Source organism: Natrix helvetica, assembly GCF_964273705.1.
Source record: "Natrix helvetica genome assembly, chromosome: 2".
Classification (NCBI taxonomy): Eukaryota; Metazoa; Chordata; class Lepidosauria; order Squamata; family Natricidae; genus Natrix; species Natrix helvetica.
The window spans coordinates 293,115,840-293,137,394 of record NC_138552.1 but is presented as its reverse complement, the minus strand read 5'-3'; the positions used below and the strand labels follow the sequence as shown (position 1 = coordinate 293,137,394).

Sequence of the window (21,555 nt, the reverse complement as noted above, 5' to 3'; positions counted from 1 at the left end):
TGAAATCCCCACCTCTTCAAACGACCAAGGTTAAGAAACATTGCCCTTGTGTGCCCTCTAGTGGTCAATCAATAATTTTGCGGTCCTTTTATGGCAGTAATAAGTCTATGGCTTGCATTAAAGCCACACCAATTAAAGCACATTACATGTAAGGTGGTGTGTGAAGGCAATCTTTAAGGCCTGGTCAACCCACCTTGGCTAAAACAAACCATGATCTAGAAAAAGGAGTGAATGCAGAGCACTGTTTGTGATGCAGGAGAAGGAAGGAAGCAGGATAGGAGGAAACGGAGGGGGTTAGGAGGGAGGAGGAGAAAGAAGAAGGAAGAAGGAAGGAGGAGGAGGAAGGTCTGGTAAAGTAATTTAAAGATAATTTGGAATATCTGTTTAAGAGAAAATTGGGGGTGTAGAAACGTAATGAGTGACAATTAACTAAGAAAAGGCAAGATTTGATCAATTGCTTACTCCGCCTCTCCTTTTCAGCATCTTTAAGAAGGAAGGACTAGGGGGACAGGATAACAGTATAATTTTGAGAGGTTACCACCAAGAGGAGAGGACCAATGTATTTTCCAAAGCACCTGAAGGTAAGAAACAATGGGCAGAAACTAATCAAAGAGAGAAGCAACCTGGAATTAAGGAGAAACTTCCTAACAGTGAGGACAATTAACCAGTGGAACAGCTTGCCACCAGAAGCTGTAGGTGCTTTATCACTGGAGTTTTTAAGAAAAGACTGGATGGTCACTTGTCTGAAATGGTGTAGGGCAGTGGTTCCCAAACTTTTTCAGTCCACCGCCCCCTTGGTGCTACAAACTGATCCCCCCGTGCCCCCCACCCAATTTAAAAATCTTTTTAGTTAATGTTAATTCAACAAAATTGTTGAACATGATCCAGTGATACCAGGTTTTCGAAGTCTGATAGTCATTTATAAAGAACCTTAGCAACTAGTAACTTGGTAAACTCAGTAAAATTTAGTAACAACGTCACTGTTCTTAGTAGATGATAATTCCTGTGTAGATATTGAAAGAAGTAATCTCAGTAAGGTATTATCACAAAGCACAAAACTGCAACAGTTATCATTAAGATATCACAAACTTACACAAAAAGATGTTCTTGTAAGAAACCCAAAATGGATAATAAACACTTTTGTCTTTTATCTAAAGTTTTGCATCTTTAGATCAATGACCTTAGTTATTCTTGCTCTCCCTCACAAACATACACATATACCAGTGGTGGGTTTCAAAATTTTTAGAACCTATTCTGTAGGTGTGGCCTATTTTGTGGGCATGGCTTGGCAGTCATGTGACCGGGTGGGAGTGGCCAACTTTTAAAATGTGGTGAAACTCATTTAACAATGCTCTTGTTTAGCAACCAAAATTTTGGGCTCAGTTGTGATCATAAGTTCTCTTTCTTTCTTTCTTTCTTTCTTTCTTTCTTTCTTTCTTTCTTTTTTTCTTTCTTTCTTTCTTTCTTTCTCTTTCTTTCTTTCTTTCTTTCTTTCTTTCTTTCTTTCTTCCTTCCTTCCTTCCTTCCTTCCTTCTTTCTTTTTTATATCTCTCTTTCCCTATTTCTTTCTTTCCTTTCTTTTCCTTCCTTCCTTCCATTCTTTCTCTCATGTGTGTCTCTCTCTCTTTCTTTTCTTCCCTTGTCTTCCTTCCTTTGTTCCTTCTTTCTTTCTTGTCTCTCTCTCCCCCGCTTACTTCTCTTTCCTTCTTTCTCTTTTTCTTTCTTTCTCTTTCTCCCTTTGTCTCTCTCTTTTTTTCTCTCTCTCTCTCCCTCTTCCTTCCTTTTATTCTCTCTCTCTCTCTCTCTCTCTCTCTCTCTCTCTCTCTCTCTCTCTCTCTCTCACACACACACACACACACACACACATACATACATATCTTCCAGTTGGTGAAAATCTCTGTTTTGCCAGCTAGGAAGCTGGCAAAGAAGCCTCGTTTTCCCTGCCACCTGCAGCTCTTGGAGGAAGGAGGGAGGGAAATGAGCCCCGGACCTCATCTCTGCCTCCTTCCTCGAGAGCTGGCTTCAGGGATGGCCAGCCTCTCCCATCACTGCACCCTTCACTCTCGCCTTTCACCCAGAGGATCTGCCAGGGGGGTGCCTGCCATTTCATCTCTCGAGAGAAGCTCGGGAGAGACACTCAAACAGACGCAACTCGAGGCTCCTGAGGAGGATGCTGGACACCAGGGGTGGCAGTGGTGCCCGCTGTTGCTGCTGCTCCTGGTAATGCAGGCTTCTTGGAGAGCATTAAGTTGCAGGCGCACCGATTCCAGCAGCTGCGTTTTCCCTTGAAATTTGCTGCCCTAGCAACCCGAAGGGGACATTCTCCCAGCGGCATCTCAGGCGCTCCCACTCTTAGCCGCGAGGGAGTGAGGATGGCTGGGCGCAGTTTGGCACCTCCTGGCTCCCCTCAGATCATCGAGGGGTCTCGCGCGCCTGCTCGCTCACATGGCCTGCGTGCTTCCAGCGGAAATGGGAAGCGCGGGGATCTTAATGTAGTAGGACAGGGGAGGCTGGAGCGGGAGGCTAAATAAACAAATTTGGCTTTGCTTCCTTGCGCGGCAAGAGAGAAAGGTGCCTGAGACGCCACTGGGAGAATGTCCCCTTCGGGTTGTCCCCTTAGCGCCCCCCTGCCGCCACCCTTGCCTCTTAGCGCCTCCTAAGTCATCCCACCGCCCCCTAGGTGGCAGTACTGCCCTCTTTGGGAACCACTAGTGTAGGGTCTCCTGCTTGAGCATGGGGTTAGACTAGATGAAACAATAGCACTTACACTTATATACCACTTCACAGTGCTCTACAGCTCTTTCTAAGCGGTTTACAGAGTCAGCCTCTTGCCCCCAACAATCTGGGTCCTCATTTTACTGATATTGGAAGGATGAGTCAATCTTGAGCCAGTCAGGATCAAACTGCTGGCAGTGGGCAGAGTTTGCCCTCAATAGCAATAGCACTTAGACTTATATACCGCTTCACAGAGCTTTACAACCCTCTCTAAGCAGTTTACAGAGTCAGCTTCTTGCCCCCAACAATCTGGGTCCTCATTTTACTGATATTGGAAGGATGGAAGGATGAGTCAATCTTGTGCCGGTCAGGATCGAACTGCAGGCAGTGGGCAGAGTTTGCCCGCACTCGTAATAGAACTTAGACTTACTGTATATACCGCTTCGCTGTGCTTTACAGCCCTCTCTAAGCGGTTTTTACAAAGTCAGACTATTTCCCCCAACAATCTGGGTCCTCATTTGACCCACCTCGGAAGGATGGAAGGCTGAGTCAACCTTGAGCCTGGTGAGATTCGAACGGCCAAATTGCAGGCAGCCGGCAGCCTGCAGTACTGCACTCTAACAACTGCTCCACTGCAGCTCATCCTGTCCCATCTTTAAATAAAACTATCAAGGCCTCTGTTGTCAGATCTTTCTCCCTTTTCCAGACAAACTGATTATCCTGGGATTGTTATAGGAACTTGGAACTTTTAACCTCAGAAGTGAGGTCATAAAAGCATGTTTAAAAACCTACGCATTGATCTATCAACTCATTTCATGTCGGGCCTCCTGAGCTACAATGGTGAACCTGGGAAACAGGAGGAAGCCAATTTTTGCCTAACAAACGAGTAGCCAAGAAAGAAGAGAGTGCGGAAAAAGAGAAGGAGAACAACAAGGCCTGCCAGCTTTGGGTAATTTTGTGAGAAACATGTATGTTTGTATGTGCTTGCACACACACATATGCAACCCTTCCTTCCTCTTTTGGAAAATAATCTCACAGAACTACCTCACATGTTTGGTTTGTCTTTTAATGACCCCATAATCCCCTGCATCGGGGTGGAGTCAGGGCAATTGAATAGAGATGAGTATTTACTGGCCGGATGCCGTACCTGTCGCCAATGCAGAGTTCTATTCAGCAGATATATTCTCACTGTGCCCAGGGAGAGAAATATCTGCCGCTACCTAGGATGGAACTCACAGCTTCCTGGTGGTGAGGTGAAAGTCCATCTAGGCCACCCTCACAGAACTATCTCACATCAGATAAAGAAAATCAAACTTTACTTAAAAAAAAAAACCCAGATAAATGCGTAACTCCGCCTTTTATTATTATTATTATTATTATTATTATTATTATTATTATTATTATTATTATTATTAAATTTAATTTGTTAGCCGCTCCCTCTCCGCAAGGGACTCGGGGCGGCGTACAATAAAAATATACATACATACATATAAACATATAGATACACACATATACATACATATACATACATGCATGGAGGAGGTGATAATTAAATATACATTACATTAATAATAATAAAAATTAGCCATTAAAAAATACCCCAAAATAATACAATTTAAAAGGACTGTCAGGAGGAATAGGATAAGCTACGGTTGAGCCAGGCCGGATAATTGAAAGAGGTGGGTCTTGAGCTTTACACAGAAGGAGCGGAGATCGGAAGTAATCCTGATGTCAAGGGGGAGGTCATTCCACAGGGCTGGGCCCATCACAGAGAAGGCCCTGCTCCTGGGTGTCGCCCCCCAACACTGTTTAGCGGACGGCACCCGGAGCAGTCCCTCTCTGTGTAAGGGGATTGGTCGTAGGGATATATGGGGCAGGATGCGATCCCGCAAGTAACTAGGTCCTGTGCCATGGAACGCTTTAAAGATCATGATCAAAACCTTGAAATGCACCCGATAGACCACAGGAAGCCAGTGCAGCTCGCGCAGGAGAGGTGTTACATGGGAGTGCCTAGTCCTCCCCATAATCACCCGCGCGGCCGCATTCTGGACCAACTGTAGTCTCCGAGTGCATCTCAAGGGAAGCCCCATGTAGAGAGCATTGCAGTAGTCCAGGCGAGACGTCACCAGCGCATGGGTGACTGTGCGCAAGGCACCCCGGTCCAATAAGGGGCGCAATTGGCGCACCGGGCGGACCTGGTGGAACGCCCCCCTTGCCACGGCTGTTACATGGTCATCCATGGACAGCCGGGCATCCAGGAGGACGCCCAAATTGCGCGCCCGATCCATGGGGGCCAGTTGCTGGCCCCCGATGGCCAGAGATGGAAGCAACTGGTTGAACCGGGGGGCCGGAAGCCACAGCCACTCCGTCTTGGAGGGGTTGAGCTTGAGTCGGTTGTCATCCATCCAGATCCGTACGGCTTCCAAGCACCGGGACATCATTTCGATGGCCTCGTTGGGGTGGTTCGGGGTGGAGATGTATAGCTGAGTATCATCAGCATACAGATGATATCCCACCCCAAAGCCACGCATGATCTCGCCCAGCGGTTTCATGTATGTGTTGAACAGGAGTGGCGAGAGAACCGACCCCTGTGGCACCCCACAGGTGAGGGGTCTCAGGGTCGATCTCTGCTGCCCTGCCAACACACGTTGCGTCCAGCCGGAGAGGTAGGAGCCGAACCACCGTAAAACGGTGCCCCTGACTCCCAACCCCCCCAGTCGGTGCAACAGGATACCATGGTCGATGGTATCAAAAGCCGCCGAGAGATCTAATAGGACCAGGATAGAGGAACAACCCCTATCTCTGGCCCTCCAGAGATCATCAACCAAAGCGACCAAGGCCGTCTCCGTGCTGTACCCAGGTCGGAAGCCGGACTGGCGCGGGTCTAGATAACTGTAAGTATTGAAAAGTACCATTTCAGACAAATGGCTATCCAACATCTTCTTAAAAACTTCCAGTGTTGGGGCATTCACAACTTCTGGAGGCAAATTCTGTTCCACTGATTAATTGTTCTAACTGTCAGGAAATTTCTCCTCAGTTCTAATCAAGGAGGGAAGCAACTTAGAACTGAGGAGAAATTTCCTGACAGTTAGAATAATTAATCAGTGGAACAGAAGTTGCCTCCAGAAGTTGTGAATGCCCCAACACTGGAAGTCTTTAAGAAGATGTTGGATAGCCATTTGTCTGAAACGGTATAGGGTTTCCTGCCTAGGCAGGGGGTTGGACTAGAAGATCTCCAAGGTCCCTTCCAACTCTACTATTGTATTATTGTATTATAAGTAGGAATTCAATCTGGAAAAGGTAATGATCAAGCTGTCCATAAAACAATGGGCTGCAAATTTAGTTAAGGAAAAGATTCAAAGGAAAATGTAATATTCCAAAAAGGCCATAAAATAGTTCTGGTCTCCAGCAAAGGAAGGGAGGGTGGAGGGAACGGCTGGTGAGAATCCAAAATATTAAACGTCAAAGGAAGGATCCAAAGATATGTGTATGTGTGTGTGTGTAGTTGTACTCATTTGAAATACCATGGAAGCCTGAAATTAAACACCAGTCCAGAGGTGGCATTCAGCAGGTTCTGACCAGTTCTGGAGATCCAGTAGTGGAAATTTTGAGAAGTTCGGAGAACCAATAAATATTACCTCTGGCTGGCCACGCCCCCGTCTATTCTCTACCTCCCGAGTCCCAGCTGATGGGGAGGAAATGGGGATTTTGTAGTATCCTTCCCCTCGAGTGGGGAGGAAATGGAGATTTTATAGTATCCTTCCCCTGCCACGCCCACCAAGCCATGCCCACCAAGCCACGCCCACCAAGCCACGCCCACCAAGCCACGCCCACCAAGTCACACCCACATAACCGGTAGTAAAAAAAAATTGCATCCCACCACTGCAACAGTCCATAACTTGTACAGAAATATAAAGAAAATGAAACTGAGCATGGGAATGTGTTCTGACCCCCTCCTCTTGGACACCAAGTCACTCCGAAACAAAGTCTCTGCAATATGTTTTTATTACATACAGTTTCAACCTTGGCAGCAATCCAGCCTGCCGAGGTCCAGATAACAAAATTGGCAGCAATCCCGGTACAGCGAAACACTTTGGGCAGCAATCCAGCCTGCAGAGGTTCAGACTCCACCTTGGCAGCAATCCAGCCTGCCAAGGTACGACACAGATCTGAGAGCGTCTCCAACTCTAATGATCAGTTGATTCCTGCAAAAACAACTGTCGGAAAGTCCCTTCCTTAAATAGTTTTAAGAGGAGCCTGATTACGATCACCTGCATCCAATTATCTCTTGAAATGAGTGCGTAGCTGGTTTCTACGTCTATCAGCTCTCCGTTGCCGAGCATCCAGAAACCACTCCCTTGTTTCCTCCCCACTGCTCCAAGGCATGATGTCAGGAGCACACTCCCTTGTCTCCTCCCCACTGGCCCAAGGCTCAGGCGCCTCCTGGTGGCCAACCAGCCCCTCTGCGCCCTGCTCAGAGTCGGAACCCCGTCCAGGGTCCTCCACATCCTCCAGAGCTGACTCATAGGGACCCTCACTGTCAGAGTCTGGTAGCAGCTCCAACGGGTCCTGCTGGGCCACAACAGGAACGTAAACAGAAATTAAGCAGAAGTTAAACCTTGTCTGGTCATTCCCACGGGAAGGCAAACAATCTGGGGAAGAGTCTCAGAAAGTCATGTTTAGCTGGTTCGGATCAGTTCGCCCAAACTGGTAGCGGAATCGCAGGTGGGCAAGCCCACCCGCTTCGGTTCTATGCCGTCCTATTTAGACACGATTTTGAGGCCAGGGGCGTGCATAGAAGGCTCGCGCAAGCAAAGGACCTACACAGAAGGCCAGGCACGCGGTTGCGCATGCAGTGAAGCGGTGGTAACCAAATGTGAAAGCCACCGCTGGAGAGTCCTGTAACAGTTAAAGTAACCGTGGCTATTTACAAGAGATGACAGTTGCTTTTTCCTGGCAGGTGATGAGTCTGGTGTTGGGCGAATTGTATTGTATGGACAAAGGATGTCCATATTTTGAAATTTTATTTGGTTGTGATAGAATAGAATAGGATAGGATAGGCTAGAATAGAATAGAATAACAGAGTTGGAAGGGATCTTGGAGGTCTTCTAGTCCAACCCACTGCTTAGGTAGGAAACCCTACACCACTTCAGACAAATGGATATCCAACATCTTCTTAAAAACCTCCAGTGTTGGAGGATTCACAACTTCTAGAAGCAACTTCTGTTCCACTGGTTAATTGTTCTAACTGTTAGGAAATTTCTCTTTAGTTCTAGGTTCTCTCCTTGATTCGTTTCCATCCATCGCTTCTTGTTCTACCCTCAGGTGCCTTGGAGAATAGCTTGAGTCTCTCTTCTTTGGGGCAGCCCTTCACTGTTATCATGTCTCCCTTCGTCCTTCTTTTCATCAGACTAGACCCGTGATGGCGAACCCGTGACACGCATGCCACATGTGGCACGCGGAGCCATTTGTTAGGGCACGCGAGGCGTTGCCCTGTCAGCTCCAGCCCACATGTGCGCGCTGGCTAGCTAACTTCAGCCTTCTTTTAAGGCTGTTTTTGCCCTCTGGAGGCTTCCATTAAGGCTCCGGAGGGCGAAAAACGGCCCTACTGCCAAACCAGAAGTCCGTTCCCGAACTTCCGGTTTGCCCATAGGGCCGTTTTTCACATTCCAAAGGCTTCAGGGAAGCCTCCGGAGGGCCTCTGGTGGGGCGCGGGAGGCTGTTTCTGCCCTCCTCAGGCTCCTAGAAAGCCTGGAGCCTGGGGAGGGTGAAAAACAGGTCCATCGTGCACCAAAACCGGGGGGGAAAGCGTGCATAACATATGGGTGTGAGCATGCCAGCGCACAACCCCCTTGCGCTCCCCCCCCCGCTTTTGCATTGTGATGGGAAAAGCTTAGCCATCACTGGACTAGACATACCCAGTTCCTGCAACTGTTCTTTGTATGTTTTAGCCTTCCTTTAGTCCCCTAATCCTCTTTGTTGCTCTTCTCTGCACTCTTCCCAGAGTCTCCACATCTTTTTTACACCGTGGCAACCAAAACTGGATGCAGTTGAGTTTTTGCCAAGTTCCTAATAGGAGACACACAATTAATTTTTTGTCTATATGGACACGAGGGATACAGTGGCTGAGTGGCTAAGACGCTGAGCTTGTTGATCAGAAAGGTCAATACAATACAATACAATAGTAGAGTTGGAAGGGACCTTGGAGGTCTTCTAGCCCAACCCTCTGCCTAGGCAGGAAACCCTATACCGTTTCAGACAAATAGCTATCCAACATCTTCTTAAAGACTTCCAGTGTTGGGGCATTCACAACTTCTGGAGGCAACTTCTGTTCCACTGATTCATTGTTCTCACTGTCAGGAAATTTCTCCTCAGTTCTAGGTTGCTTCTCTCCTTGATTAGGAGATCAAGGAGTTTGACGGTTCGAATCCCTAGCGCTGTGTAATGGAGTGAGCTCCTGTTACTTGTCCCAGCTTCTGCCAACCTAGCAGTTCGAAAGCAGGTAAAAAATGCAAGTAGAAAAATAGGAACCACCTTTGGTGGGAAGGGAACAGGGTTCCATGCACCTTTGGCGTTGAGTCATACCGGCACATGACCACGGAGACGTCTTCGGACAGCGCTGGCTCTTCGGCTTTGTAACGGAGATGAGCACCACCCCCTAGAGTCAGGAACAACTAGTATCATGTGCGAGGGGAATCTTTACTTTACCTCTATGGGCCGAAAGACTTTTGATAATGTTTTTTGGGTTCACAGTAGTTGTGGTCAGCGTTTGTGAGTGGAGTAGATCCCAAAGGTGTTTTTTTTTTCAGGAGAAGGCAACTGGACTTCCTTCCTTGTTTGTTTTTCTTTGAAGACGTTTCGCCTCCCATCCAACAAGCTTCCTCCGTTTTGTCGAAGCTGAAGCAGCTTCTTGGATGAGAAGCGAAACGTCTTCAAAAGAAGAATAAGTCCAGTTGCCTCCTGAGAAAAAGCACCTTTGGGACCACCGTGACACCTGGATGACGGAGAATCTCGACAGAGTGGAGTAGACGACAAGGAGAGGAGATGGGGTGGTGGCACATGGGCTTTTTTGTCTCACAGGGAGGCAAGAGAGACGCATCCTGGGGACAGACAGAGGGCCAACTGATGGTGCTAGGGCCTTGTAGGCCTTGGTGGGCTGCCATTGGCTGCCGTATCAACTGACAGAACGTTCAGGTAGGCAGGCCACGCCCACAGCAAACTCCCTCCTCCGCTCTCCTTCTGCCCAACGCAAACCCAGATACTCCGATCCAGATGTTCATCTCCGTTGCAGGGGACCAGACGCCCGCTGAGATTCTGCCAGCTGAACGAGGCCGCCGTCGGAGGGGCTCCGGCCAGGATGGTGCCCGTCGAAGTGAGGCTCGTCCACTACATGGGCGGGTTCAGCGAAGACGCCTTTAAAACAGCAAGTCTCCCAAATCCATCTTACTAACGCTTTCACATTCCGAAGGTGCAGGCAGTCCTCGACTTACAACCCCTCATTTAGTGACTGTTCGAAGCAACAATGGCGTTGAGAAAGGAGATGGGAAAATACCTGTTTTTCACACTTTAGGACCGTTGCAGCATCCCGTGATTGAAATTTGGACGCAACTGGTTCATACTTATGACGGTTGCACGGGGTTCCCTTTTGGTGACCTTCTGACAGGCAACATCAATGGGGAATTCCGGATTCCCTTAATGGACCGTGTTACTACTAATTTCGCAACTGCGGGGATTCACTTAACAAGTTGTCAAACGGGGCAAAATTCACTTAACAACTGTCTGACTTCATGGAAATGTGGGGCTCAATTGTGGTTATAAGTCGAGGACTACCTGTATTTGATTGTACGCTCCCTTGGCTCCGTTAGTCAAAAGTTCTCCATGCCTGTTGAAGCTGTGGAAAGTGTCTCTACAAAACCAGAGAACTAAATCGACCCTCCATTTTCAAGAGCAGTATAGCACTAAATAAGGGGAGAAAGATCTGTCCTTTCCATTTTAATTCTGTTCCAATTATTTTTTTAATTGTTACTTTTTTTCCAGTTGCCAGTGCTTATATCTTTGTTTTCTTTTGATGTCCGCAAAAAGCGGGATGTGTTCTTATGTATAAGCTGTATAAACTGGCAAAACTCCTGCCTTAGTTGATTAAATATGATAATTACTCTGATGGACTTTCTAATCAGCTGGATAAAGTATTTATTCCACATAGAATTGTCCAATGTTTTGTTTTAACAGCCATAGCTCTCTGTTGTTTTTGTTAAACCTTATTTACAAAATACCTGGTTACCCCAAAAATAAGACAGGGTCTTATTTTCTTTTGACCCCCCAAAATAAGCACTTGGCCTTATTTTTGGGGAGGTCTTATTATTTTTGAGGTGCAGGAGGCAGCGAGCGTGGTCACCTCATGGCCGCTGCTGTGTTGCAATATTTCCGGGGAGGGCTTATTTTCGGGGGAGGGCTTATTTTAGCGCATGCGCTCAAAAGCCTGATTGGGCTTATTACCGGGGGAGGTCTAATTTTTGGAGAAACAGGATAGTTATTGTATGATGTTTAGCTTTTTGATTGTCATCTCAACTGGGGATGAATAACAGCATAACAGATTTGGAAGGGACCATGGAGATCCTCTAGTCCAACCCCCTGCTCAAGCAAGAGACCCTCAACCATTTCAGACAAATGGTTATCCAGTCTCTTCTTAAAAACCTCCAGTGATAAAGAACCCAAAACTTCTGGGGGAAAGTAGTTCCACTGGTTAATTGTTCTAAATGTCAGGAAAAATTGTTCTAACTGTCAGGACAAATATGTGGACAGCAAAATAAGCATTTTTACCTCCCAAGCATATGAATAAGTAAATATATAGTTTTATACAGAATTTCCTCCATTTCTACATCTTTGGAGTGTAATGTATACTATCCTTCTGGGTGGTTATTTTTAAATGAATGTTTCGCCTAAATCTTAGGTATTTTCATGTAAAACACTTTTGTTTAATGTACATGTTCCTGGGCTTACTTTAAAACAAAAAAGAATTGGAAAACTACATTGCAACACTCAAAGAGTTGCAAATTTCAACTGCTCACGTACTGATTCAAATGCAAAATATGACAATATTTGAATGAAAAGTGAACTAATTTCTCTTTATTTTCTCCCACTGGATTATTGAAGGCTGGTGACAAATTAGGAGGATCTGAAATGATATTCCTCATTGTGGGTTGTTTTTAAGTGGCCTCTGGTCTGGACCACCAAACTTTTCATCAGAATCCATTTAAAACAATGTTTCTCAACCTTAGCAATTTTAAAATGTGTGGACTTCAACTCCCAGAATTCCAGAGCCATCATGCTTTAAAGATGGATGGACTTCAACGCTCAGAATTCTCAAACTAGCTTGCTTTATGATGGGTGGGCTTCCCCTCCCAGAATTCCCCAGCCAGCATGCTTTAAGATGTGTGGACTTCAACTCCCAGAATTCCAGAGCTTTAAGGAGGGATGGACTTCAACTCCCATCATTCCAGAGCCATCATGCTTTAAGATGGGTGGGCTTCAACTCTCAGAATTCTCAAGCTAGCTTGCTTTATGATGTGTGGACTTCAGCTCCCAGAATTCCACAGCCATCGTGCTTTATGATGGGCAGACTTCAACTCCCAGAATTCCAAAGCCAGCATTAAGCCTAATCATAATAACTAGGGAATTCTGGGATTTGAAGTCAAACGCCTTTAAATTGCTCTGGTTCAGAAACAGTGGCCTCTAATAATGAGGAAGTCAGTCTCCTTTAAGTCAAGCACGACTCCTGAAATTTATTCATGTAATACTGTTAGCAGAAACTATTTATCATTTCTTTTTCCCCAACTTCTCCGCATCTTCTCTTCCCAGTGCAAGGAATACTTGAGGCCTTTTAAAAAAACCCTCCAGAGGTTGAATTTGCCCAAAGATTACCCGAAGGAAAGGAAGCTAATCTGCACCAGGAAAAATGTCAACATCCTTGGGGATCATATCAATATGTTTCTTCTGTATTACTGCAAATCCTGGGAACTGAAACACTGGAAAAAGTAAGGAAATTGCTTTTTCTTGGTAGAAACCGTTAGCTGTAAAATCAACAGTAAGTTTTTTAATCCGGTGTATATCCTTTGCTAAAATAGGATCTGAGCCAGAAAGTTAGATTAATATCTCATCATTTGTGCATAGGTAAAAGGATAGGTCTCCTATGGATTCATGGTTAGAAGATCTTGAGAAAAGTTAAAGATATTACTCATTGTGGGCCTAAAGACCACCAAACCTTTAAATTGCCCCATCAACTCCCAGAATTCCCTACTCAACATACTTTACGGTGTGTAGAATTCAATTCCCAGAATTCCCTACCCAATTTACTTTACGGTGTGTGGACTTCAACTCCCAGAATTCCCCACCCAATTTATTTTATAGTGTATGGACTTCAACTCCCAGAATTCTCCACCCATCATACTTTACGGTGTGTAGAATTCAATTCCCCGAATTCCCCACCCAATTTACTTTACGGTGTGTGGACTTCAACTCCCAGAATTCCCCACTCAACATACTTTACGGTGTGTGGACTTCAACTCCCAGAATTCCCCACTCAACATACTTTACGGTGTGTGGACTTCAACTCCCAGAATTCCCCACTCAACATACTTTACGGTGTGTGGACTTCAACTCCCAGAATTCCCCACCCAATTTATTTTACAGTGTATGGACTTCAACTCCCAGAATTCTCCACCCATCATACTTTACGGTGTGTGGACTTCAACTCCCAGAATTCCCCACTCAACATACTTTACGGTGTGTAGAATTCAATTCCCCGAATTCCCCACCCAACATAGTTTAAATTGTGTTGACGTCAACTCCCAGAATTCCAGAGAAATCTCTTTATATATCACTGTTTCTCAATGAGTCCCTTTTGGGAGAGGGGGCGGTATAAAAGTTTGAATTAAAGTAAAGTAAAGTAATGTTGGCCACTTGAAGATGTCTGGACTTCAATTCCCAGAATTCCCCAGCCAGCCATGGTCCTGACTTTGTAAAAATTAGAACAATCTCATCAGGTGGGCCTGGTAGATTCTTCATTAGGTAAACTCAGGGTTCAACACGGTGTCAATGCTTTGAGGCAGAGATCTTTGGCACCAGCTGATGCCAGGCAGAGTTAGTCCTCAACTTATGACCGGCATTGGGCCCAGAATGTTCATGGGTTAAGTACAAGGGTTAGGTTCTACATTTAGGCAACAAAAACGGAATGCACAGGTACAGTACTATAGGTGATACCTTGCTCAGTAGTAGTAACTGTGAAAGGGATCTTGGAGTCCTAGTGGACAACCATTTAAATATGAGCCAGCCGTGTGCAGCAGCTGCCAAAAAAGCCAACACAGTTCTAGGCTGCATCAACAGAGGGAGAGAATCAAGATCACGTGAAGTGTTAATACCCCTTTATAAGGCCTTGGTAAGGCCACACTTGGAATACGGCATTCAGTTCTGGTCACCACGATGTAGAAAAGATGTGGAGACTCTAGAAAGAGTGCAGAGAAGAGCAAAAAAAATGATTAGGGGACTAGAGACTAAAACATATGAAGAACGGTTGCAGGAACTGGGCATGTCTAGCTTAATAGAAAGAAGGACTAGGGGAGACATGATAGCAGTCTTCCAATATCTCAGGGGTTGCCACAAAGAAGAGGGAATCAAACTATTCTCCAAGGCACCTGAGGGTAGAACAAGAAGCAATGGGTGGAAACTAATCAAGGAGAGAAGCAACTTAGAACTGAGGAGAAACTTCCTGACAGTGAGAACAATTAATCAGTGGAACAGAAGTTGCCTCCAGAAGTTGTGAATGCCCCAACAGTGGAAGATGTTGGATAGCCATTTGTCTGAAACGGTATAGGGTTTCCTGCCTAGGCAGGGGGTTGGACTAGAACAGTGGTGGGCAACCCGTGGCTCGGGAGCCACATGCGGCTCTTTACACCCTTTAATGCGGCTCTTCTGTGTGCCGGGTGCCCGCTCCCCTCCCTCCTCTCGGGCTTCGGAGGGAAGCTTCTGCAAAACCCCGGCGAGTGACAACCAATTTTGGTCCTATGACTGCAGAATGCTGCAAAATACCATAAATTCAGGCCAGTTGTTGAGTGTTTCAAATGTGATTGGAACACTCAACAAGGTGACCACAGTGTGTGTGTGTGTGTGTGTGTGTGTGTGTGTGAGTGAGAAAGACAGACAGAGAGAGGAACAGAGAGAGGGAGTGAGGGAGGGAATCAGAGAGAGACTGACAGACAGACACACACACACACACAGACAGAGAGAGACAGAGAGGGGGAGGGAGGGAGAGAAAGATAGACAGACAGAGAGACTGTGTCACAGAGTGAGTGATTAAGTGAATGAGTGAGAGACAGACACACCCACATACACAGAGTGACAGAGAGAGAGGAAGGGAGGGGAGAGAGACAGAGGGAGAGACAGAGACAGACACACACAGAGTGAGTGAGAGACAGACAGACACACACACACACAGAGTGACAGAGATGGGGGAGGGAGGGAGAGAGAGACAAAGAGCCAGAGAGAGAGAGAGAAAGAAAAAGAAAAAAAGAAAGAAAGTGGGAGAGAGAGATGAAATTAAAAACAACAACATACAAACCTGACTTATTCAAACTATCCAAGGAAATGCAAGGCCAATGTACACATTAGTGGTTGTGACTTTGTCAGTCAATGTCAGGATGTAATTTTCTCTACATTGTAAGGCAAATTTTACGGAATTTAACGTTATCGATAAATAATATCGTTCTAAAGTTTTTGTTTTATTAGTTGTGTTATTTGTATCCTCCCGACCTATGTGGATACTTGCATGCAGAATATTCTCAATAAAAACTTATTGAAACTAAAAACAGTGTACCATCCTATGTATTTTCGGTTTTAAAAATGTGGCTCTCAAAGTAAATTTCAATCGTGCTTTTGGCGAGATTTGGCTCAGTTGAAAAAAAAGGTTGCCCACCACTGGACTAGAAGACCTCCAAGGTCCCTTCCAACTCTACTATTGTATTGTATTGTATTAAGGTTAAGTGAATCGCGCCCGATTTTATGACCTTTTATGCCACGGATGTTCAGAGAAATACTGCCGTGGTTAAGTGGATCGCAAAAGTCATTAAGTGAATCCGGCATGCCCCATTGACCTTGCTTGTCGGAATGGAGCCCACAATTTCTGTCGCTAAGCAAGGCAGCTGTTCAGTGAGTTTTTGCCCCATTTTGCAAACGCTTTTGTCAGAGTGAAGCCAATCACTGCCATTGTTAAGTGGGTCTTGCGGTTGTTAAGCAAATCGGGCTCCCCCAATTGATTTTGCTTGTCGGACGCCAGCCAGGAAGATCAGAAATGGGGATCAGATGACCCAAGGCACTGCGACCGTCGTAAATATATGCCGGCACTCAATTTTTATCCCATGACCCATGGGGTGCTATAGAACAGGTTAACAGAGTGGGAAGGGATCTTGGAGGTCTTCTAGTCCAACCTTCCCGCTCAGGCAGGAAACCCTCTACCTGTGATGGCGAACCTATGGCACGCGTGTCACAGATGCCACACGGAGCCTTCTCTGGGGGCACGTGAGCTAAGCATCCCAGCTCAGCACCACCGCACATGCACGCACGCCTCCTGGAGGCATCGGGCACACATGCGCAGGGGGAGGGGCATGTGGGGGACATTGCATTATGGATGGGGGCACGTACACGTCCTCTGTCGCACGGGTACACACTGCATTCAGTTTTGGTGGCCACCATGTAGAAAAGATGTGGAGACTCTAGAAAGAGTGCAGAGAAGAGCAAGAAAGAGGATGAGGGGACTGGAGACTAAAACATATGAAGAACGGTTGCAGGAACTGGGGATGTTTAGCTTAAGAGAAAGAAGGACTAGGGGAGACATGATAGCAGTCTCCCAATATCTCAGGGGTTGCCACAAAGAAGAGGGAGTCAAGCTATTCTCCAAGGCACCTGAGGGTAGAACAAGAAGCAATGGGTGGAAACTAATGAAGGAGAGAAGCAACTTAGAACTGAGGAGAAACTTCCTGACAGTCAGAACAATTAATCAGTGTAACAGAAGTTGCCTCCAGAAGTTGTGAATGCCCCAACACTGGAAGTCTTTAAGAAGATGTTGGATAGCCATTTGTCTGAAATGGTATAGGGTTTCCTGCCCAGGGAGGGGGTTGGACTAGAAGACCTCCAAGGTCCCTTCCAACTCTGCTATTGTATTGTATTGTATTGTATTGTACTTTCAGCAGGCAAGGACAAAAAGGTTAGCCATCACCAATTCAGACAAATGGTTGCCCCATCTCTTCTTAAAAACTCCCGGTGTTGGAGCATTCACAACTTCTTGAGGCAAGCTATGATGGTTGTAAAGTGCAAGGCCTGGTCCCTTTTTTTTTCCCCTGTTGTAAGTTAGGACGGTCACTAAATGGACGGTCGTAAGTCGAGGACTGCCTGCAAAACCCTCTCGCTCTCCGTTTCAGAATGCTCTGGAGGTTTGTCTCCCTTTTCTCAACCCTGGATGAGAAGCAGCTGTATAAGCTGTACAGATACAGCAAGACAGACCAATTCACCAAATTCCTGGTAAGGATTAGATTCTTAGATTTTATACTAGCTGTTAACCCGGCATTGCCCAGATATTTATTTATCCCAATCCTGAATTAGACATTCACAAACATGTGAACGTAATTTCTAATGTTGGATTTTCCTCCTTACCAGAGAGAGCCCCCTTGTGCAACTATACTGTGCTGCGCAGTAGAAGCTGTTTTAAGGCAGTACAGTAGAAGCCATTTTAAGGAACAACAGGCTGTATCTTAACAGAACACACACCCAGAAGGAGGTTAGGGGGTGTCTTACCCCCACAGTGTTTGTTTCCAGAGAGTAAGTCATTGGTGTACCAGGTTTGGGTGAAATTGCTCAAGGCGTTCCAGAGTTATGCTGGAACATAGACATGCATACATAGCCATTTTGATAGCAAGAAAGAAAGAAAGGAAGAAAGGAAGGAAGGAAGGAAGGAAGGAAATAGATAGATAGATGATAGATAGATAGATAGATAGATAGATAGATAGATGATAGATAGATAGATGATAGATAGATGATAGATAGATAGATAGATAGATAGATAGATGATAGATAGATAGATAGATAGATAGATAGATAGATAGATAGAACACCTGAGGGAAAAGGGGTGGGGCTGCAGTCAGGTGCTTGCAGCCATTTTGACTTTTTTGACCCTGCCAACAAGCCTAAGGGCACTCTTATCTTTTTCTCACATGACTCAGGAAATTTGATTTGGAACCATTCCTGATTCTTTGAAGAAGCACACTCAAGAAGCACATGGTGCCAAATTTAGTAAAATGCTTATTTAGTAAATTAATCTCCAGAGCTGAATGGGTTACTATTTATCATATATTCAACGGTATCTCCAAAACTGTGTGTCAGGCCTGAAGCCATCTTTTCTTGTGGATCTTTGGCCTGCCACACTTTCTATTATTCTATGATGTCTTTTCTATTGTGGGAAAATGGGAGGTGGGGATTGTACGGAGTTAGATGATATGTAGCCATAACAACATTCTTTCTAGAAAGCCAAGGTCATCCTTCGTCTTTGCACCTCTGCACCTGACCGGAACTGGATGGATGGAGCTGCCAAGCATGGCAGTGTAAGATTGGACCATCGGATGGACTTGTGGGTGTGGGGGCAAGATCTTGAACTTTCAACTAGGTGGGGAAAACCGGGAAGCTTTCAGATTTGGGTTTCCCCAGATGTGCCAACATGTCTCTCTTAATCAATTGGAACTTTGAGCAATACTTTGCCTTGGACTCTGATTAAATTTTGGATGCTATTTGGAACCCCGACACTGTGGATTCCCCCCTCCCCCAAAGTGTAATTTCTGAGCTGAAGGAAGGAGATACAGGTAGTCCTCGACTTACGACCACAATTGAGCACAAAATTTTCATTGCTAAGCAAGACAATTTGTTAAAGTGAGCTTTGCCCCATTTTACGACCTTCCTGGCAACTGTTGTTAAGTGAATTACTGCAGTTGTTCAATGACTTATGTGGCTGTTAAGTGAATCTGCCCTCTGCCTCTCTTCTTGTTTTGTTGCATTGCAGAAAGTCTACTGCCGTTTGGAGTACGCAGACATGGTCAGCCTGCCCAGTAACAAAAAATGGGCAAAGCTGCGCGATAGGTGGAGGCTCGCCAGTTGTGGAGTGAAGATGCAAGAAGGATATTTGCACACACTGCCAGAAAGCTGTGCTTTTCCAGAAGGAAACGTGCCTACAGGAAGGTAAACAGGATAAGAGAACTGGTTTGTCCAGTGGTTAAGGCATCAGGCTAGAAAGAGGAGAGGCCATGAGTTCAAATCTTGCATTAAGCATGAAAGTTGACTGGGTGACTTTGGGCCAATCACTAGCAGAGGGTGAATTCAAGTTAATGCCTTAGGCATAAAAGCTGACTGGGTGACTTTGGGCCAATCACCAGGAGACTGTGAATTCTAGTCCTACCTAAGGCATGAAAGCTGGCTGGGTGACTTTGGGCCAATCGCCGGGAGACAGTAAGTTCTAGTTCCGCCTTAGGCGTGGAAACTGACTGGGTGACTTTGGGCCAATCACTAGGAGACGGTGAATTCTAGTAATGCCTTAGGCATGAAAGCTGACTGGGTAACTTTGGGCCAATTACTGGGAGACTGTGAGTTCTAGCCCTATTTAAGGCATGAAAGCTGACTGGGTGACTTTGGGCCAATTACCGGGAGGCGGTGAGTTCTAGTTCCGCCTCAGGCATGAAAGCTGGTTGGGTGACTTTGGGCCAATCACCAGAAGGCAGTGAATTCTAATCCGACCTTAGGCATTTGAATGAGTTTGGGCCAATCACCAGAAGGCCGTGAGTTCTAGTTCCGCCTTAGGCATGAAAGCTGGCTGGGTGACTTTGGGCCAATCACTGGGAGGCAGTGAATTCTAGTCCAACCTTAGGCATATGGGTGAGTTTGGGCCAATCACCAGGAGACAGTGAGTTCTAGTTCCGCCTTAGGCATGAAAGACTGATATCAAGGTCACATGAAGTGTTAATGCTCCTCTATAATGCCTTGGTGAGGCCACACTTGGAATAGTGCATCCAGTTTTGCTCGCCACAATATAAAACAGATGTTGAGAATCTCGAAAGAGTGCAGAGAAGAGCAGCAAAGATGATGAGGGGACAGGAATTGGGTATGTCTAGTTAGATGAAAAGAAGGACGAGGGGAGACATGATAGCAGTCTTCCCATATCTCAGGGGTTGCCACAAAGAAGAGGGAGTCCAGCTATTCTCCAAGGCCCCTGAGGGTAAAACAAGAAGCAATGGGTGGAAACTAATCAAGAAGAGAAGCAACCTAGAACTGAGGAGAAATTTCCCAATAGTTAGAACAACAATCAAACCTGCCTCCAGAAGTTGTGGGAGATCCAACACTGGAGGGTTTTAAGAAGAGATTGGACAACCATTTGTCTGAAATAGTATAGGGTTTCCTGCTTGAGCAAGGGGGTTGGACTAGAGGACCTCCAAGGTCCCTTCCAACTCTTGCCATTATTATTCTGGTTCATGATGCTAGGTATCAGATCTGGCTCCCTCAACCGCTCATCGTAAGATTTAGCCTCCAGATCCTTCATCCTCTTTGTTGCTCTTCTCTGCGCGCTTTCCAGAGTCTCGTCCTCTTTTCTGTGTATTATGGTAGCCAGAGCTGGATGCGCTATTCCAATGTCCGAGTGAGGCACACAGCCATCTCTTTTTCAAAATTCACGAAGGTGTCCGTGTTGTTCCATCAGGTGCTCAAGGACCCAAGGCAAGGAAGTTATGGAGCCACCCTGTGCCTCCTGCGAGGTATTTGATGCGCTTTCGGTGACCACGAATGAAGAAACAGCCAGTTCGGCATCATCAAATCTCTATTAAAGATAGCAGCATTTAAAAAAAAAAAAAGTTCATTAAATAAGAAATCACATTGTTTAGTTCGACTCTTTTGCGTTTCTGAAAGCAGACTCAAGACTTAAGGCTTTGGCAGACACGCAGCAAAATATCCAAAGTCCACTTTCTATGCAGGGTTGCTGGCAATTTGCATTCAGTTCAGCATCTATATGGGAAAACCTTTTTCCACTTATTATATGGAAGAGGTTGCAAAGCTGTGGAGTGGGAGGAGCCAGGTTTGGCCTATCCCACTTAACTCCAGCAGAAGAGGCCTTCTCAAACAGAGACATCCAGGTAGATCTGCTTGCCTCTATATAGGCAGTCCTCAACTTACGACCACAATCCAGCTCCCTATTTCGGCAGTTAGGCGAGACATTTAAGCCAGTTTTGCCGTTTTACCACCTTTCTTGCCAGTGTTGTAAAAGTGAATCACCACGGTTGATAAGTGAGTCACCCAGTTGTTAAGTGAATCTGGCTTCCCCATTGACTTTGCTCGTCAAGTCAGATACAGATGAACAGAATTGGAAGGGACCTTGTAGGTCATCTAGTCCAACCACCCTCACCCCCACCCAAACAGAACCTCCAGCATTTCTGACCAGATAGAGATGAACAGTTGGAAAGGACCTTGTAGGTCATCTAGTCCAACCTCCCCCCGCCCAATCAGACCATCCAGTACTTCTGACCAGATACAGATGACCAGAGTTGAAGGGACCTTGTAGGTCATCTAATGACAGTCCAATCTCTTCTTGAAAGCCTCCAGTGATGAAGCTCCGTCAACTTCCGAAGGCAACTTCTCTTCCATGGGTTAATTGTTCTCCCTGTCAGGAAATTTCTCCTTATTTCCAAGTTGAATCTCTCCTTGGTCAGTTTCCATCCCTTATTCCTTGTCTGGCCTTTGGGTGCTTTGGAGAATAGCTTGACTCCT

At 45.9% G+C, this 21,555-nt stretch overlaps 1 protein-coding gene across 2 annotated transcripts; it reads left to right on the top strand.

The window, feature by feature from the left end:
• The first annotated feature begins 448 nt into the window (after positions 1 to 448).
• CHCT1 (CHD1 helical C-terminal domain containing 1) lies at positions 449 to 20,619 on the top strand. 2 transcript variants are annotated; one of them, XM_081945503.1, is made up of 6 exons: positions 449 to 581; positions 10,007 to 10,087; positions 12,574 to 12,749; positions 17,184 to 17,283; positions 18,812 to 18,987; positions 20,495 to 20,619. In XM_081945503.1, the coding sequence occupies exons 1-6, from the start codon at positions 558 to 560 to the stop codon at positions 20,616 to 20,618; spliced, it is 681 nt and encodes a 226-aa protein (XP_081801629.1). In that variant the 5' UTR covers positions 449 to 557; the 3' UTR covers position 20,619. The 2 variants fall into 2 exon arrangements, with proteins under 2 accessions (XP_081801629.1, XP_081801630.1); XM_081945504.1 differs by lacking the exon at positions 10,007 to 10,087 and having other exon boundaries at positions 495 to 581.
• Positions 20,620 to 21,555: the final 936 nt, after the last annotated feature.

What these genes read in the sequence shown, in the direction of transcription:
- CHCT1 (XM_081945503.1), top strand. Translation starts at nt 558, where the DNA reads ATGTATTTTCCAAAGCACCTGAAG. An exon ending in CCAGGATGGTGCCCGTCGAA is followed by an intron (nt 10,088 to 12,573) that starts GTGAGGCTCGTC and finishes TTCTCTTCCCAG; the next exon opens with TGCAAGGAATACTTGAGGCC. An exon ending in ACCAATTCACCAAATTCCTG is followed by an intron (nt 17,284 to 18,811) that starts GTAAGGATTAGA and finishes GTTGCATTGCAG; the next exon opens with AAAGTCTACTGCCGTTTGGA.